We start from the raw sequence: 12,671 nt of genomic DNA on the forward strand, positions 1-12,671 counted from the left end.
CATCAGGCTTTAGCATTGACGATGATGAAGGGACCCTGCGAGGTCCCAAAAGCGCTTGTTTTCCAACTGACAATCTGTTCAATAAAATTAACAATTGATTATCCTAAAAGGATTTTGTTGTGCTGGTGACATTCCTCTCTACCAAACTTATGTGATAGCGGCGTCATCTGCAGTCATTTCAGCACCCATCCCTATCATTGGGATTTCCGGTAAGGAGTGCGACAAGTTTTTCTCTACAACATGATTTATGTTACACCCTAAATATAGGGATAACCTAAATATAGGGGTAACATGAAACGTGGTCCTAAAGGGGGACTATGCCACCTAGGAAATATTTAATTGTGCCCCACCCAAAAAAAATTTATCCTGAAAAATGGAGTGTAGGCTAGCCTTCATCTAGAGAAGAACTACATTGGGAGCTTTGGCTTACCCATTTCCCCAAATGCATTGGAGCCAATGAAGAAGGCAAAATCAAGGTAGTTTTTGGAAATGTTAAGTGTGCAGTTGGGCTTTAAATGTCTTCTGAGGGTTACAGAGGCTAAATTCACCCATTGTGGGCTTGTTTTCCTAACAAAAAACAGCAACAACAACTGTAACAGTAACCCAACTGATACCCCTTAATCTAGCACTATATCAATGCTAACCCAACTGGTACCTCTTAACCTAGCACTATACCAATGCTAACCCAACTGGTACCTCCCTAACCTAGCACTATATCAATGCTAACCCTAATGGTACCCCTTAACCTAGCACTATACCAATGCTAACCCAACTGGTACCTCTTAACCTAGCACTGTATCAATGCTAACCCAACTGATACCCCTTAACCTAGCACTATTTCAATGCTAACCCAACTGGTACCTCTTAACCTAGCACTATACCAATGCTAACCCAACTGGTACCCCTTAACCTAGCACTATATCAATGCTAACCCAACTGGTACCTCTTAACCTAGCACTATACCAATGCTAACCCAACTGGTACCTCTTAACCTAGCACTATACCAATGCTAACCCAACTGGTACCTCCCTAACCTAGCACTATATCAATGCTAACCCTAATGGTACCCCTTAACCTAGCACTATACCAATGCTAACCCAACTGGTACCTCTTAACCTAGCACTGTATCAATGCTAACCCAACTGGTACCCCTTAACCTAGCACTATATTAATGCTAACCCAACTGGTACCTCTTAACCTAGCACTATATCAATGCTAACCCAACTGGTAGCCCTTAACCTAGCATTATACCAATGCCAACCCAACTGGTACCTCTTAACCTAGCACTATATCAATGCTAACCCTAATGGTACCCCTTAACCTAGCACTATATCACTGCTAACCAAAGCTTAAACCTAAATCTGTTTAAGATTTCGGTTCAGCTCACAGGAAGTTACAAGCACCCTGCATTTCCGGCAGGATCAGGAGTATTTTCTGTACTTGCAGAAAATGTTCTTAGCCTCAAAAATAAAGCGAATGCAGCCACAACATCTAAGGACGAGTACGTTTCAGTGTACTTCGTTTTTGTGCTTGGATTTAGATGCAATATATGTGAAAACCATTAGTAGTAGTATAGCAAAATCAGGCTTGGTATACCTACAGAAGACCTTGGGCGTATCTTGTAGACCCATCACCCATCCCCCCCGCCCCCCCACACTGGGCCTGGCTGTCAGGGTAAGACAAAAAGTAGAAGGGTGACATGCTGGGACCTGTAGTTCCCCAGACGACTCTGAGCGGTCTGTAACTTTGTATATTTCTGTTTCCCTTTGACAGTCTCTGGAAGACAAATACAAAGGCCCTGATGCAGCTGGTTAAGGAGAGTTCAGAAACCCCCATCAACATGCTGCTGCAGAGGGTCTTCATCGAGCCGTTCCGCCAGCACATCCAACAATACCACTTCCAGCTGTCCAAGCTGAATGGAAATCTTCTGAAGGTAAACGGTCTACTTATCACCTGGGCCGCCCCCGAGGTCTTAAAGTTGTTGGGTCACATGCAGAGCCGGATTTACTCTCTTTGCTGCCCCAAGGCTAGGTTCCTCAATGCGCCCCCCTCCCTGCCACACCGGCCTCATGGAGAATGGCAGACCTGCAGGCTGCATACAAGTGATCTCAGCGACATCGCTAGGATCACTTGTACAAAACAAGCGGCGGCTTCCCCCGCTGTACATTTATCCCTGCTTACCCAAAGCAGGGCTAAATGTAGAAAAGAACTACCCGCCCGGCGCCCGGAACTGCATGTCACGGGCATAGGGAGATAGGAATACCACATCCCTGCTGCCCCTCTACTCCCTGCTGCCCCAAGGCCAGGTCTTGGTTGGCTTTGTGGGAAATCCGGCCCTGGTCACATGTCCAGTTCGCAGTCCTATACAGCAGAATGAGGCATTGCAGAAATACCTTCTACTATTTCTAATCAGTGGTGGGGAATCAGCCCTGGGTCTCTTCTATAAGAAGTGTGAATGTTTATCGGAAAAGAAGGTAAAATATAAATAAGGATATGAAAGCTGGAAAGAGGCGCGGGGACATAATGTGGACGTTTCATGTTGGAGGTCCTTTAGGTCACATTTATGCTCAATGATCTTTTGTTTCAGGATGCCGGAGTGGAACCTCTAAAGAAAACACCTGAGGTGTTTGGGAGCCTCGAGTCTTTTATCAGTCAGTGTTTGGATGAGGCTCTCCAGACGAGGACCCTGTGGGCCTCATTGTCCAAAAGACTAACGGTATGTGGGACATCATGTGTGCAACTTGTCTATGAACTGCTCCACTTGCTTCCCTTCCTCTCCTCTCCTCCTTTATTCTCCCCCATTACATCCACTCTACTACTCTCCTCCATTTCCTCTTCCTTCATTTTCCTACTACTCTCCCCTCCACTGCTTTCCATTGTTCTCATCCTCCCCTCTCTTCTTCTTATTTATCCCATCCCTATTCTTCCCTTTCTGTGCCACTCTTATCCTTGTCCTTTCCCTCTCCCTTCCCTTCCTCTTCTCTTATGTTCTCCCTCTCACTTCCTCTCCACTACTCCCAACATTTTCTCTTTCACCTGCCAACTACTCTGCTCTCCTCTCCTTTGTTCTCGCCCTTCCCTTTTCCTTATTCTATCACATTCCTAATTTCCTGTGCCTCAATAATCCTCTTCCCTTCCCTCTGCCTTCCCTTCCTCTCCTCCTTTATTCTCCCCGTTCCTCTCCACTACTTTCCTCCTTTTCCTCTTCCCATTGCTCTCGTCCCCTCCTCTCTTCTTCTAATCGCATTCTTCCTTTTCTGTGCAACTCTTTTCCTTGTCTTTTCCCTCTCCCTTCACTTCCTTTCTTCCCTTCCTTTATTCTGTCTCCCACTTCCGCTCCACTACTCTCCTGCATTTACTCTTCTTTCATTTTTGCACTCCCCTCCTCTCCTCCCATCCCCTCCCCTTCTCTCATCTTCTCCTCTCCTTTTCTCACCTCTCCTCTCCACTCCTTTCCTCCCATCCTCTCCTCTCCTTTGTTCTCATTCTCTCTTCTCCTTTCCTCTCCCCCAACCTCTCCTCTCATCCTCTACTCTCCTCTTTTCTCCTCTCCTTTGCTCTCCTCTCCTTTCCTCTCCTTTCCTCTCCTCTCCACTCTTCTCCTCCCATCCTCACCTCTACTTTGTTCTCAGTGTCTCTTCTCCTTACTTCTCCTCTCTACTCCACTCCTCTTATACTCTACTCTCCCCCATCCTCTCCTCCCATCATCTCCTTTGTTCTCAGTGTTTCTTCTCCCTTCCTCTCCTCTCTACTCCACTCCTCTTATCCTCTCACCTCCACTCCTCTCCTCTCATTCTGTTTTCTCCTCTCCACTGCTCTCCTCCTCTTCTCTGTTCTCATCCTCTTCTCTTCTCTGTTCTTATCCTCTCTTCTCCGTATCCCCTTGCATTCCCTCTTTCCTGTGCTGCTCCTTACCTCTCCCTTACCTTCCCCTTCTCTTCTGTATTTATCTTCTTCTCCTTCCTGGAGAATGAACTATTCTTCTTCCACTAATCATCAACAAACTGATCACCAAACTCAGATCCATCTCAGGCATTACCACCATTCACCGATGCCGGTAGACATTTGTGCCGGGAATCACAATCTGGCCCAGTGTCATTCAGCTGATGAGGGAGAGACAATGGCTCCACCCCACACTGGGGACGTGAGACCTTCTATATGATCTGTATGATAAGATGTGTGATGTCACCTTGCAGGCCGCTCTTTGTAACCCTGAACGCCGACTACAAGAAGACAGCCGCAATGTCCCGGTGACGGTGACCTCCAGCCGATACGACCGGGTCCTCCTCTTCAATGATCATCTTGCCTTCCTGCAGGTATGCCGACTACGTCAAATCTTAAAGGGGCGTTCCATGTTTAACAGAAACACAACAACTTAAAGGTTTCATGGTGACAGCAGTCAGGGGACGTTAAAAGGGAACTCCTCTTTCCCCCAGGAAGTGAACAGCTTCTACTTCTTTAGTACATAAACCCCATTGATTTCTATGGAGGTATAAATGTAAATCACAAACTGATCTCAGACTGGCTATGAAGCTCCAGGCAAACAACTGAATACACGTATGTGGACTCCATCTAATGGCAGTAATGCACTGTACTCTAAAGCTGGTCTGTAATGCGTTCGCCCAGCGAATAGCTAGATGAATGCCATTCGCAGGACATTCCTGCCACTAGATGGAGCCGAGGAGCATATGAGATTCCTGTGCTCTTCAGCTCCATCTAGTGGCAGTAATATCCTGCGAATGGTGTTCATCCAGCTATAAATCAGCCCTTTATAGTTTTTTTTTTCATTTGACGACCCCCCGCCCCCTGGGGCTGGGGAAACCCCTCCACCACCAGGCTATTGTGGGGGTGCAGAGGTGATGTGGTCAGAATACACGTTACTGCGGTTGATAGGCTGCAGATACTGTTTGTCTAGGATTTCTCCAACAAAGGAGGGGTGCCAATGGGGCCACACGCTGCTCAAATTTAGGCCAAACCCTGACGACTGGCCACAAATTCGAGCAGTGCATGGCCAGCTTAAAGAAGAACTCCAGGATTTTCAAAGGTTGACTCTTGCAGTGGGACGACCCCTGCATTATAACGGTTAACCGATCATTTTGGTCTAGGGAACGTGCTATGTCTCTCGGTGTCAACACGTCTAATGGAACTGTATTGGATGTGATGACGTCATGGGATCCTAGACCACCAGGGAGCGGGTGAGAAGAGGCTACAGGGTCCAGTCTAGCAGCCCGGTGGGATCGAGAAGCAGCTGAGTATATCTTCTTTATTTGCAACCCCTAGACCAGTGGTGGCGAACCTTGGCACTCCAGCTGTGCCAAAACTACAAATCCCAACATGCATCTGCCTCTGGGAGTTATGTCTGTGGCTGTCAGAGCCTTGCAATGCCTCATGGGACTTGTCGTTCCAAAACAACTGGCGTGCCAAGGTTCGCCACCACTGCTCTAGACCAAAATGAGCACTTAACCCTTGCAGTGCAGGAGTAGCCTAACTTTTAAAAATCCTGGAGTTCTTCTTGAACCACCTGCTGTCCGGCCGTTGTAATTAAACGGCCGGACAGCGGCTTCTTGGACGCGGGTGGGCGTTTTTAGATGTCCCATCCCGCCCCGCTCACGAGTGGGAAAGCAGCTTAGTATGTAAACAGCCAGCGATGGCTGTTTACATTCAAGCGTTCGGGCGTAAAATGCGCATTGTAAAATGCGTGCTGGTGTGCGCCCCCCCCCAAAAAAACTGCGGGTCGCCCCCCCCCCCCCCCCTCTCCATTGCAGCCGGTGCTGGCGATCCCGAGCTCCGCTGTTCCCGGTGTGATCCCAGGACCAGCACAGCAGCTCTGCGACCGGAGATCAAACAGAGCTCAGTACACGATCTCCATTTGATCTCCTCCTCGGAATGCAGGAAGTGATGTGTATTACACCACTTCCGCATTCCTCTGTCACTCTCCGGTACAGAAGCCGGAGAGAAGCTGGTGAAGCAGGTCTCTGCTTCATCAGCTTCTCTGGGGGTCCCTAGGTGACATTACAGGTCTTGGAGACCCCTGATGTCTCCATAAAAAGGACCTGTTACTACAAATTGGCTATCACATAGGGGGATTGTTAGCACCCTATGTGATAGCAATAAAGTTAAGTGAATAAAAAGGTTTAAAAAAATTAAAGTTACAAAACAAAATTTAAAAGTCACATATAAAAGCAATAATAAAAAAAAAAATTAAAGTCCCCCGCCCCCCACATGCAAACATGCGTCGAGTGCGCCTACGTGCGGAAACGACGATTGCATCCATTGCGCCGCACATGTTACATATCGCCGCGAACGTCGCAGTGAGAGCAATAATTCTAGGGCCATGAATCACTGATAACACTAAACTGATGAGCGGTAAAAGCTTTTAAAGTGTCGCCTATGGACAATTTTGGGTATGCTAGTTTTTTGCGAGTTCGCGGGCGCACGCAATTTTAAAGCTTGACATGTTTGGTGTCTATTTACCCGACGTGACCCCGACTTTTATATTTTACCAAAAGATTGGGGTGATAATAAATGTTTTATAACATAACGTAGGGAGAACAGGTTTTTTTTCCAAATGTTTGATACTTTTTTCATTATATAGTAGAAAATAAACCCCCCCCCCAGTGGGGATTAAATACCAGTGTCAGTCAAAGTACCGCAGCGCTGAACACTGAAAAATGGCCGGGACAGGAAGGGGGTATAAACACCTTGGTCAGCAAGTGGTTAAAGGAGAACTATGGGGGTAAGTGTTTTTCCCCATAGTTCTCCTAAGGGTAACAGGAGAACATAAACTAGCGTCCTCCCGCGACCCAAAGGTCAGTATATAGGGAGCTACAGCTCGCGATATACTGAGAGCGCCGCAGTACGGACAGATCCCAACATTACTGTCGAGATCCACCCAGCTGCATGATTGACAGCTGGCTTTGCCTATCTAGAGGCAGAGCCAGCTGTACCCGCCCCCATCCGTTCCTCTGGAGGATCGGAACGGGGAGGGGGGGGAATCCCTGCAGGGAGCTGTGAGTGACATGATCAAGAAGTGAGCGAACGCCGGTATGTGTTCCCTCACTTCCCGATCTACTGAGCCGACCTGTGACAGTCTCATTGTCACACGTCGGCTCAAACTATGAGGATGAGTGAAAATCACTCACCTCATACTTCTCCTTTGTACACAGTAGAATCCTCTGACCAAGTCATATCGCGGGGCAATGGGAACAGATGATCCGGACTGGAGGGAAAACACACCAGAAAACAAGAAACAAAAATGACAGAAGAGTGTAGACTGGTATTACAAGTGGGAATGCCCCTTTAATGGGAGCACTTAGTGTACAGTTGCCACGTTGCGTGCAAATTCAAGAGATTTCTAAGCAGAGGCGGCTCTTTAATTAGGCAAATTAGGGCCTCGAGGGCCTCGCGGCCGCCTAATTTGCCCTGCCGTCACATTACCTCACAGCCAGGTAACGTCATGAGCTCTTAGCCCTGTCGCTGTCAAACGGAGACTCTCCGTTTGACAGCGACAGAACTGAGAGCTTATCTGTTTCCTCGGTCCGTCCATTCGGCCAGTGGTCCTCTGGAGCTCCGCCCACCAGCCACTGGGAAGCCATCTCACCCCTCCCATCCACCGTGCGAGGATCCCAATCTGGCTGGGAGGGCGGAGTTGAATCTGGCTGTGAGGGTGGATCGTCAGGGGCAGATGGACGGAGACGTAGTCAGCAACGGGTCGTCCTGCACGCTCCCGCCCACGAGATGCTCCCACCCGCGAGACGCTCCCACCCGCGAGACGATCCCTGCACAGTCCTGGTGAGAGGCAGCCTTCACAGGCTACAGCAATGGTGAGAGCACTGTGACCCTGGAGAGTCCTGTGGAGACCCTAGGTAGCCCCGGTTTTACCAGGGCTCTGTGGGGTCTCACCAGCTGTCTGTGGGGTCTAATAAGGCTAGTTAGAACATTGTGGGACCCCATAGAGCCCTGGTGAGTCTAACCAGGGCTCTGTGGGGTCTCAACTGAGCACTCTGGGGTCTCCCCTGGGCTCTGTAGGGTCCCACCAGGGCTCTGTGGGGTCTCCCCAGGGCTCTTTGGCGTCTCACCAGGGGCCTGAGGGGTCTCACCAGGCTAGTAAAACCGCACATAGCCATTGTGGGACCCCATAGAGCCCTGGTGAGTCTAACCAGGGCTCTGTAGGGTCCCACCAGGGCTCTGTGGGGTCTCCCCAGGGCTCTTTGGCGTCTCACCAGGGGCCTGAGGGGTCTCACCAGGCTAGTAAAACCGCACATAGCCATTGTGGGACCCCATAGAGCCCTGGTGAGTCTAACCAGGGCTCTGTAGGGTCCCACCAGGGCTCTGTGGGGTCTCCCCAGGGCTCTTTGGCGTCTCACCAGGGGCCTGAGGGGTCTCACCAGGCTAGTAAAACCGCACATAGCCATTGTGGGACCCCATAGAGCCCTGGTGAGTCTAACCAGGGCTCTGTAGGGTCCCACCAGGGCTCTGTGGGGTCTCCCCAGGGCTCTTTGGCGTCTCACCAGGGGCCTGAGGGGTCTCACCAGGCTAGTAAAACCGCACATAGCCATTGTGGGACCCCATAGAGCCCTGGTGAGTCTAACCAGGGCTCTGTAGGGTCCCACCAGGGCTCTGTGGGGTCTCACCAGCCTGATTAAACCCCACAGAACCCTGGTGAGACCCCACAGGCCTGAGCGGGGCCTCATGTTTAGGTTTCGCCTAAGGCCTCGCAAACTCTAGAGCCGCCTCTGTTTCTAAGACAATGTTCTCAGAAATCAGAACCGCCGGGAAATTCCTGAGCCGTCCCCGGACGGTGTGCAGGACGGCCACCGGTGACAGTTTTCACTTCGTCAATTCTGCTGACCTAATTTTATAACACTTCCTTGTCTCTCTCTCTTCTGTGTGTAAAAGGGGAATGACGCGTACATCTACGACCTGAAGACGGTCTGGGTGGATTCAACAACAAAGCAAAAATCCGATCCCTGCAAGTAAGGAGAACAATGATTATTCTGAATGACTCATTGGACTGTTGTAGAAATGTGGAAGAGCGGCGGGAGAAAGACCCAGCGTTCCATTGAGTGCCACACAGTGTAGCAATGTCACTAATCATTTCACACTTTGTGTGTAGACTGGATTACGCAAGGAAATGGCTCATTCACACCACAACATATGGCACAGTGCATGCCACGCTAGCACACAGCAATACACTATATATACACTGAGTGGCCGGATTATTATATACACTGAGTGGCCGGATTATTATATACACCGAGTGGCCGGATTATTATATACACTGAGTGGCCGGATTATTATATACACTGAGTGGCCGGATTATTATATACACTGAGTGGTCGGATTATTATGACCACCTGACGTTTGTAGGCAAATGAGCTATAATTTGGCGCTGAAGTTGCTAGAGGGCCAGACCATTATAAATAGGGAAGCGGGTTGGTTACCACGACAGTAGAAGTGATTGGGAAGATACGGGGAAACAACGCGATGTAACAGCCTTTGAACGCGGGATGATTGTTGGCGCTCGGAGCCATGGAGCGAGTATCAGCAAAACAGCAGAATTCGTTACATGTTCAGGAGCAGCTCATTGTTAAAGTGTTTAAAGACCGGACTGTCAGCCGAAAATCTGGGTCTGAGCGTGCGAATTGTGGCCGTCAGCGACTAGTCAATGTTAGGGCAGAACGGGGGAGGGGCAAGACTGGTACAAGACAACAGAAGGGCCACAGTGCCGTGTCAGATTCCTCGCATCACCTTTCATCATCTCGTGGAGTCACGAGGCGGCCCAACGAAGTACTGATGGGGGGGGGGTCATAATAATCTGGCCACTCAGTGTATATGTTCATGTTATGCATTGTCAATTGCACCCCAGCACACATACACAGTGCATAACATGAACATGCAGTATATGTGCAGGGAGCAGCCTGTGCAGGGAGCAGAGTTGTGGGATGGACCCGGAAGCTCCAACCCACTGCATAAAACTACAGGAAGGGACGGAGACAAGACCAGTCACCGTGCACAAGGAGAGAGAACAGCAGTGATCGGTCTTTATTACAGGAGGGGGCGGAGACAAGACCAGTCACCGTGCACAAGAAGAGAGAGCAGCAATGACTGATCTTTATTACAGAAGGGGGCGGAGACCCACTGCATAAGGCCTCATTCACACACTACACAAGCAAAATTGTATATTGCGTCTATGCGCGTATATACGAGCTACGTTGCCCGGACGCATCTCTGTTCCATTCTGTTTTTGCGCATATATACGCTACGCAAATCTACGTCTCCATACGCGGCTGTGTGCATGGAGCCATTTATTTGCATATGTTGCATATGGTGCAATACACACGTGCACAAGGAGAGAGAGCAGCAGTGACCGTTCTTTATTACAGGAGGGGGCGGAGACAAGACCAGTCACCCTGCACAAGGAGAGAGCAGCAGAGACTGGTCTTTATTACAGGTAGCTCCACGTCTCACACTTGATTACTGCTCAGATCTACCAAGGTTCAGGAAGAATACACATGACTCTTGTATGAGGAGAATATTTGCTCATCCCGGAGTTCAGCTTTGAAAACTGAGTTGAGGGGCCGTGCCTATTGTCCTTCTCCTCAATGCTGTGCATAGAAGCCTGTGAATTATTTTGTGTGCTTTGTGGAATGAATGAGCCCCAATTGTTACATCTCCCGTACTGAGCACTTGTTACAATGTTATAAATATATATACAATGTTACGGTTGTTACAATGACACATCTACGCACCGCAGGTCCCTTTAAGCGTGAACAAATTTATGAATATGTCATCTTTTGTTGTTTGTGATTCAGACACGTCTGGCGCGTTGTCACCCCGGAGGAGGAATTCATCCTTTCCACGAAGGAGCCGCAGCATAAGGTCAGCTGATTCTTTATCGCTATGGAAAGTGTTTTATCTTTTGTCAATAAAACTGATTTTCTAGGATCTCCAAACCGGCTTTTCCTGTTTCAGTGTTGCGGAATGTATTCCGAGAGCCGACACTCGACAGGCAGCAATATTGCATCGTTCCCGGGTGCACACAGACCGGTTATCATGTATTGTAGTGAAAAGATCGGCCGGAATGAGCAGAAACATTTCTCTGAAACATTGTAGACATGTGCACCAGCAAAAAATGTATTTCGTTTCGTTTTCATTCAGGTTTTGCGTTATTTAATTTTTCGGGATTCGGGTCCGAAAGTCAATTCGTTTCGGGATTCGGATGAAATTCGTTAGCGGTAGGCGGTAGTCTCTACGAATTTTCGTTGTAGGAAAAGTGACATTAAAAAAAACAACAACAAAAAAACTTTTTTTTTTTTTTTTTTACAGTCTGCAGAAGAGAGAAAAAAAAACAAAAAAAAGTGTCTTAGTATCGATACCAATCGATACTAAGACACTTTAGGTCTGGCAGGAATGTTAGAAGGGACCCCACCAAGTTAAAGAAAAAAATGCGTAGGGTTCCCCCCAAAATAGATACCAGCCCCTTTAGGTCTGGTAGGAATTTTGAGGGGTCACCCCACCCTCAATAAATGGGGGGGAGGGAACCATGGGGTCCCTTGATCCGTGCACAGGAAAAAATTTTTGTTTTGTGAAAAAAAAAATTAAAAAAAAAAAAAAAAAAAAAACTTTTTTTTTTTTTTTTTTACAGTCTGCAGAAGAGAGAAAAAAAAAGCAAAAAAAGTGTCTTAGTATCGATACCAATCGATACTAAGACACTTTAGGTCTGGCAGGAATGTTAGAAGGGACCCCACCAAGTTAAAGAAAAAAATGCGTAGGGTTCCCCCCAAAATAGATACCAGCCCCTTTAGGTCTGGTAGGAATTTTGAGGGGTCACCCCACCCTCAATAAATGGGGGGGAGGGAACCATGGGGTCCCTTGATCCGTGCACAGGAAAGGAGGAGAGGGTAGGCGATCGAGCAGCCCCCCCTCCCTGCGCCATACCAGGCCACGTGCCTTCGGCATTGGGAGGGTGTCCCCATGCCGATGGGGACAAGAGCCTCTTCCCCACAACCCTGACCCGGTTGTTGTGGGGGTCTGCGGGCATGGGATCTTATTTGCAACGGGGTACCCCTTTAATTAAGGGGGCACCCAGATGCCACCCCCACCCCCCTTGTGAATGAGTAAGGGGTTCACTAAAGGATTAAAATTCAAAGTAAATAAACAAACCACATTTTTAGAGAAAATCCTTTAATTGAAAAAAACAACAAAGAGTCAATTTTTGACTATTCCTTACATAAAAAACAAATTTTAAAAATGGCTCCATCGATGTAATTCAGCGTCAATCACGATGTAAAATGTAAAGAAGCTTTTTCCTGGGTAATATATAATGACAACAATACACACCTTCAGCTATGAGAATAGAAGGATCATTACCTGCACAGCAGGGACGTGCGGTCAGGGGAGGCAGGTGGGGAAGAGCCTCACCTAGAATTATGGAGGAAAAAGCTGTCAGCTTCATGTCGGTAGCTGACAGCTTTTTCTCCATTCAGATCGGCATTTAACTGGTTACACAGCATGGAAAGCCTCCCCCGCTGTGTAACCTGTCATGGACGGAGAGCCTCAGCAGTGAGGAGCAAGTGAGGGACAGGGAAACTCCTCCCTTCCTCCTTTACACTAGCTTGGGGACGGGTCGGTGGCTGGGCTTCGTCCGGCGGGGGCGGGGCTTCCTGCGG

General features: G+C 48.5%; 1 protein-coding gene across 1 annotated transcript in view; it reads left to right on the plus strand.

Moving 5' to 3' along the window:
• Positions 1-12,671, plus strand: part of ALS2CL (ALS2 C-terminal like) — a gene marked incomplete at its 3' end in the record, with an annotated part of 42,994 nt that overhangs the window by 6,987 nt on the left and 23,336 nt on the right. The window contains exons 5-9 of the mRNA XM_018574668.1: positions 1,774-1,933; positions 2,588-2,716; positions 4,197-4,316; positions 8,899-8,975; positions 10,815-10,881. Of these exons, the coding sequence (XP_018430170.1) occupies positions 1,774-1,933; positions 2,588-2,716; positions 4,197-4,316; positions 8,899-8,975; positions 10,815-10,881 (553 nt within the window). The remainder of the gene's footprint in view (positions 1-1,773; positions 1,934-2,587; positions 2,717-4,196; positions 4,317-8,898; positions 8,976-10,814; positions 10,882-12,671) is intronic.

This window comes from Nanorana parkeri, unplaced genomic scaffold (assembly GCF_000935625.1).
Source record: "Nanorana parkeri isolate BGI_ZX_2015 unplaced genomic scaffold, ASM93562v1 scaffold3148, whole genome shotgun sequence".
In the NCBI taxonomy this organism is placed as follows: domain Eukaryota; kingdom Metazoa; phylum Chordata; class Amphibia; order Anura; family Dicroglossidae; genus Nanorana; species Nanorana parkeri.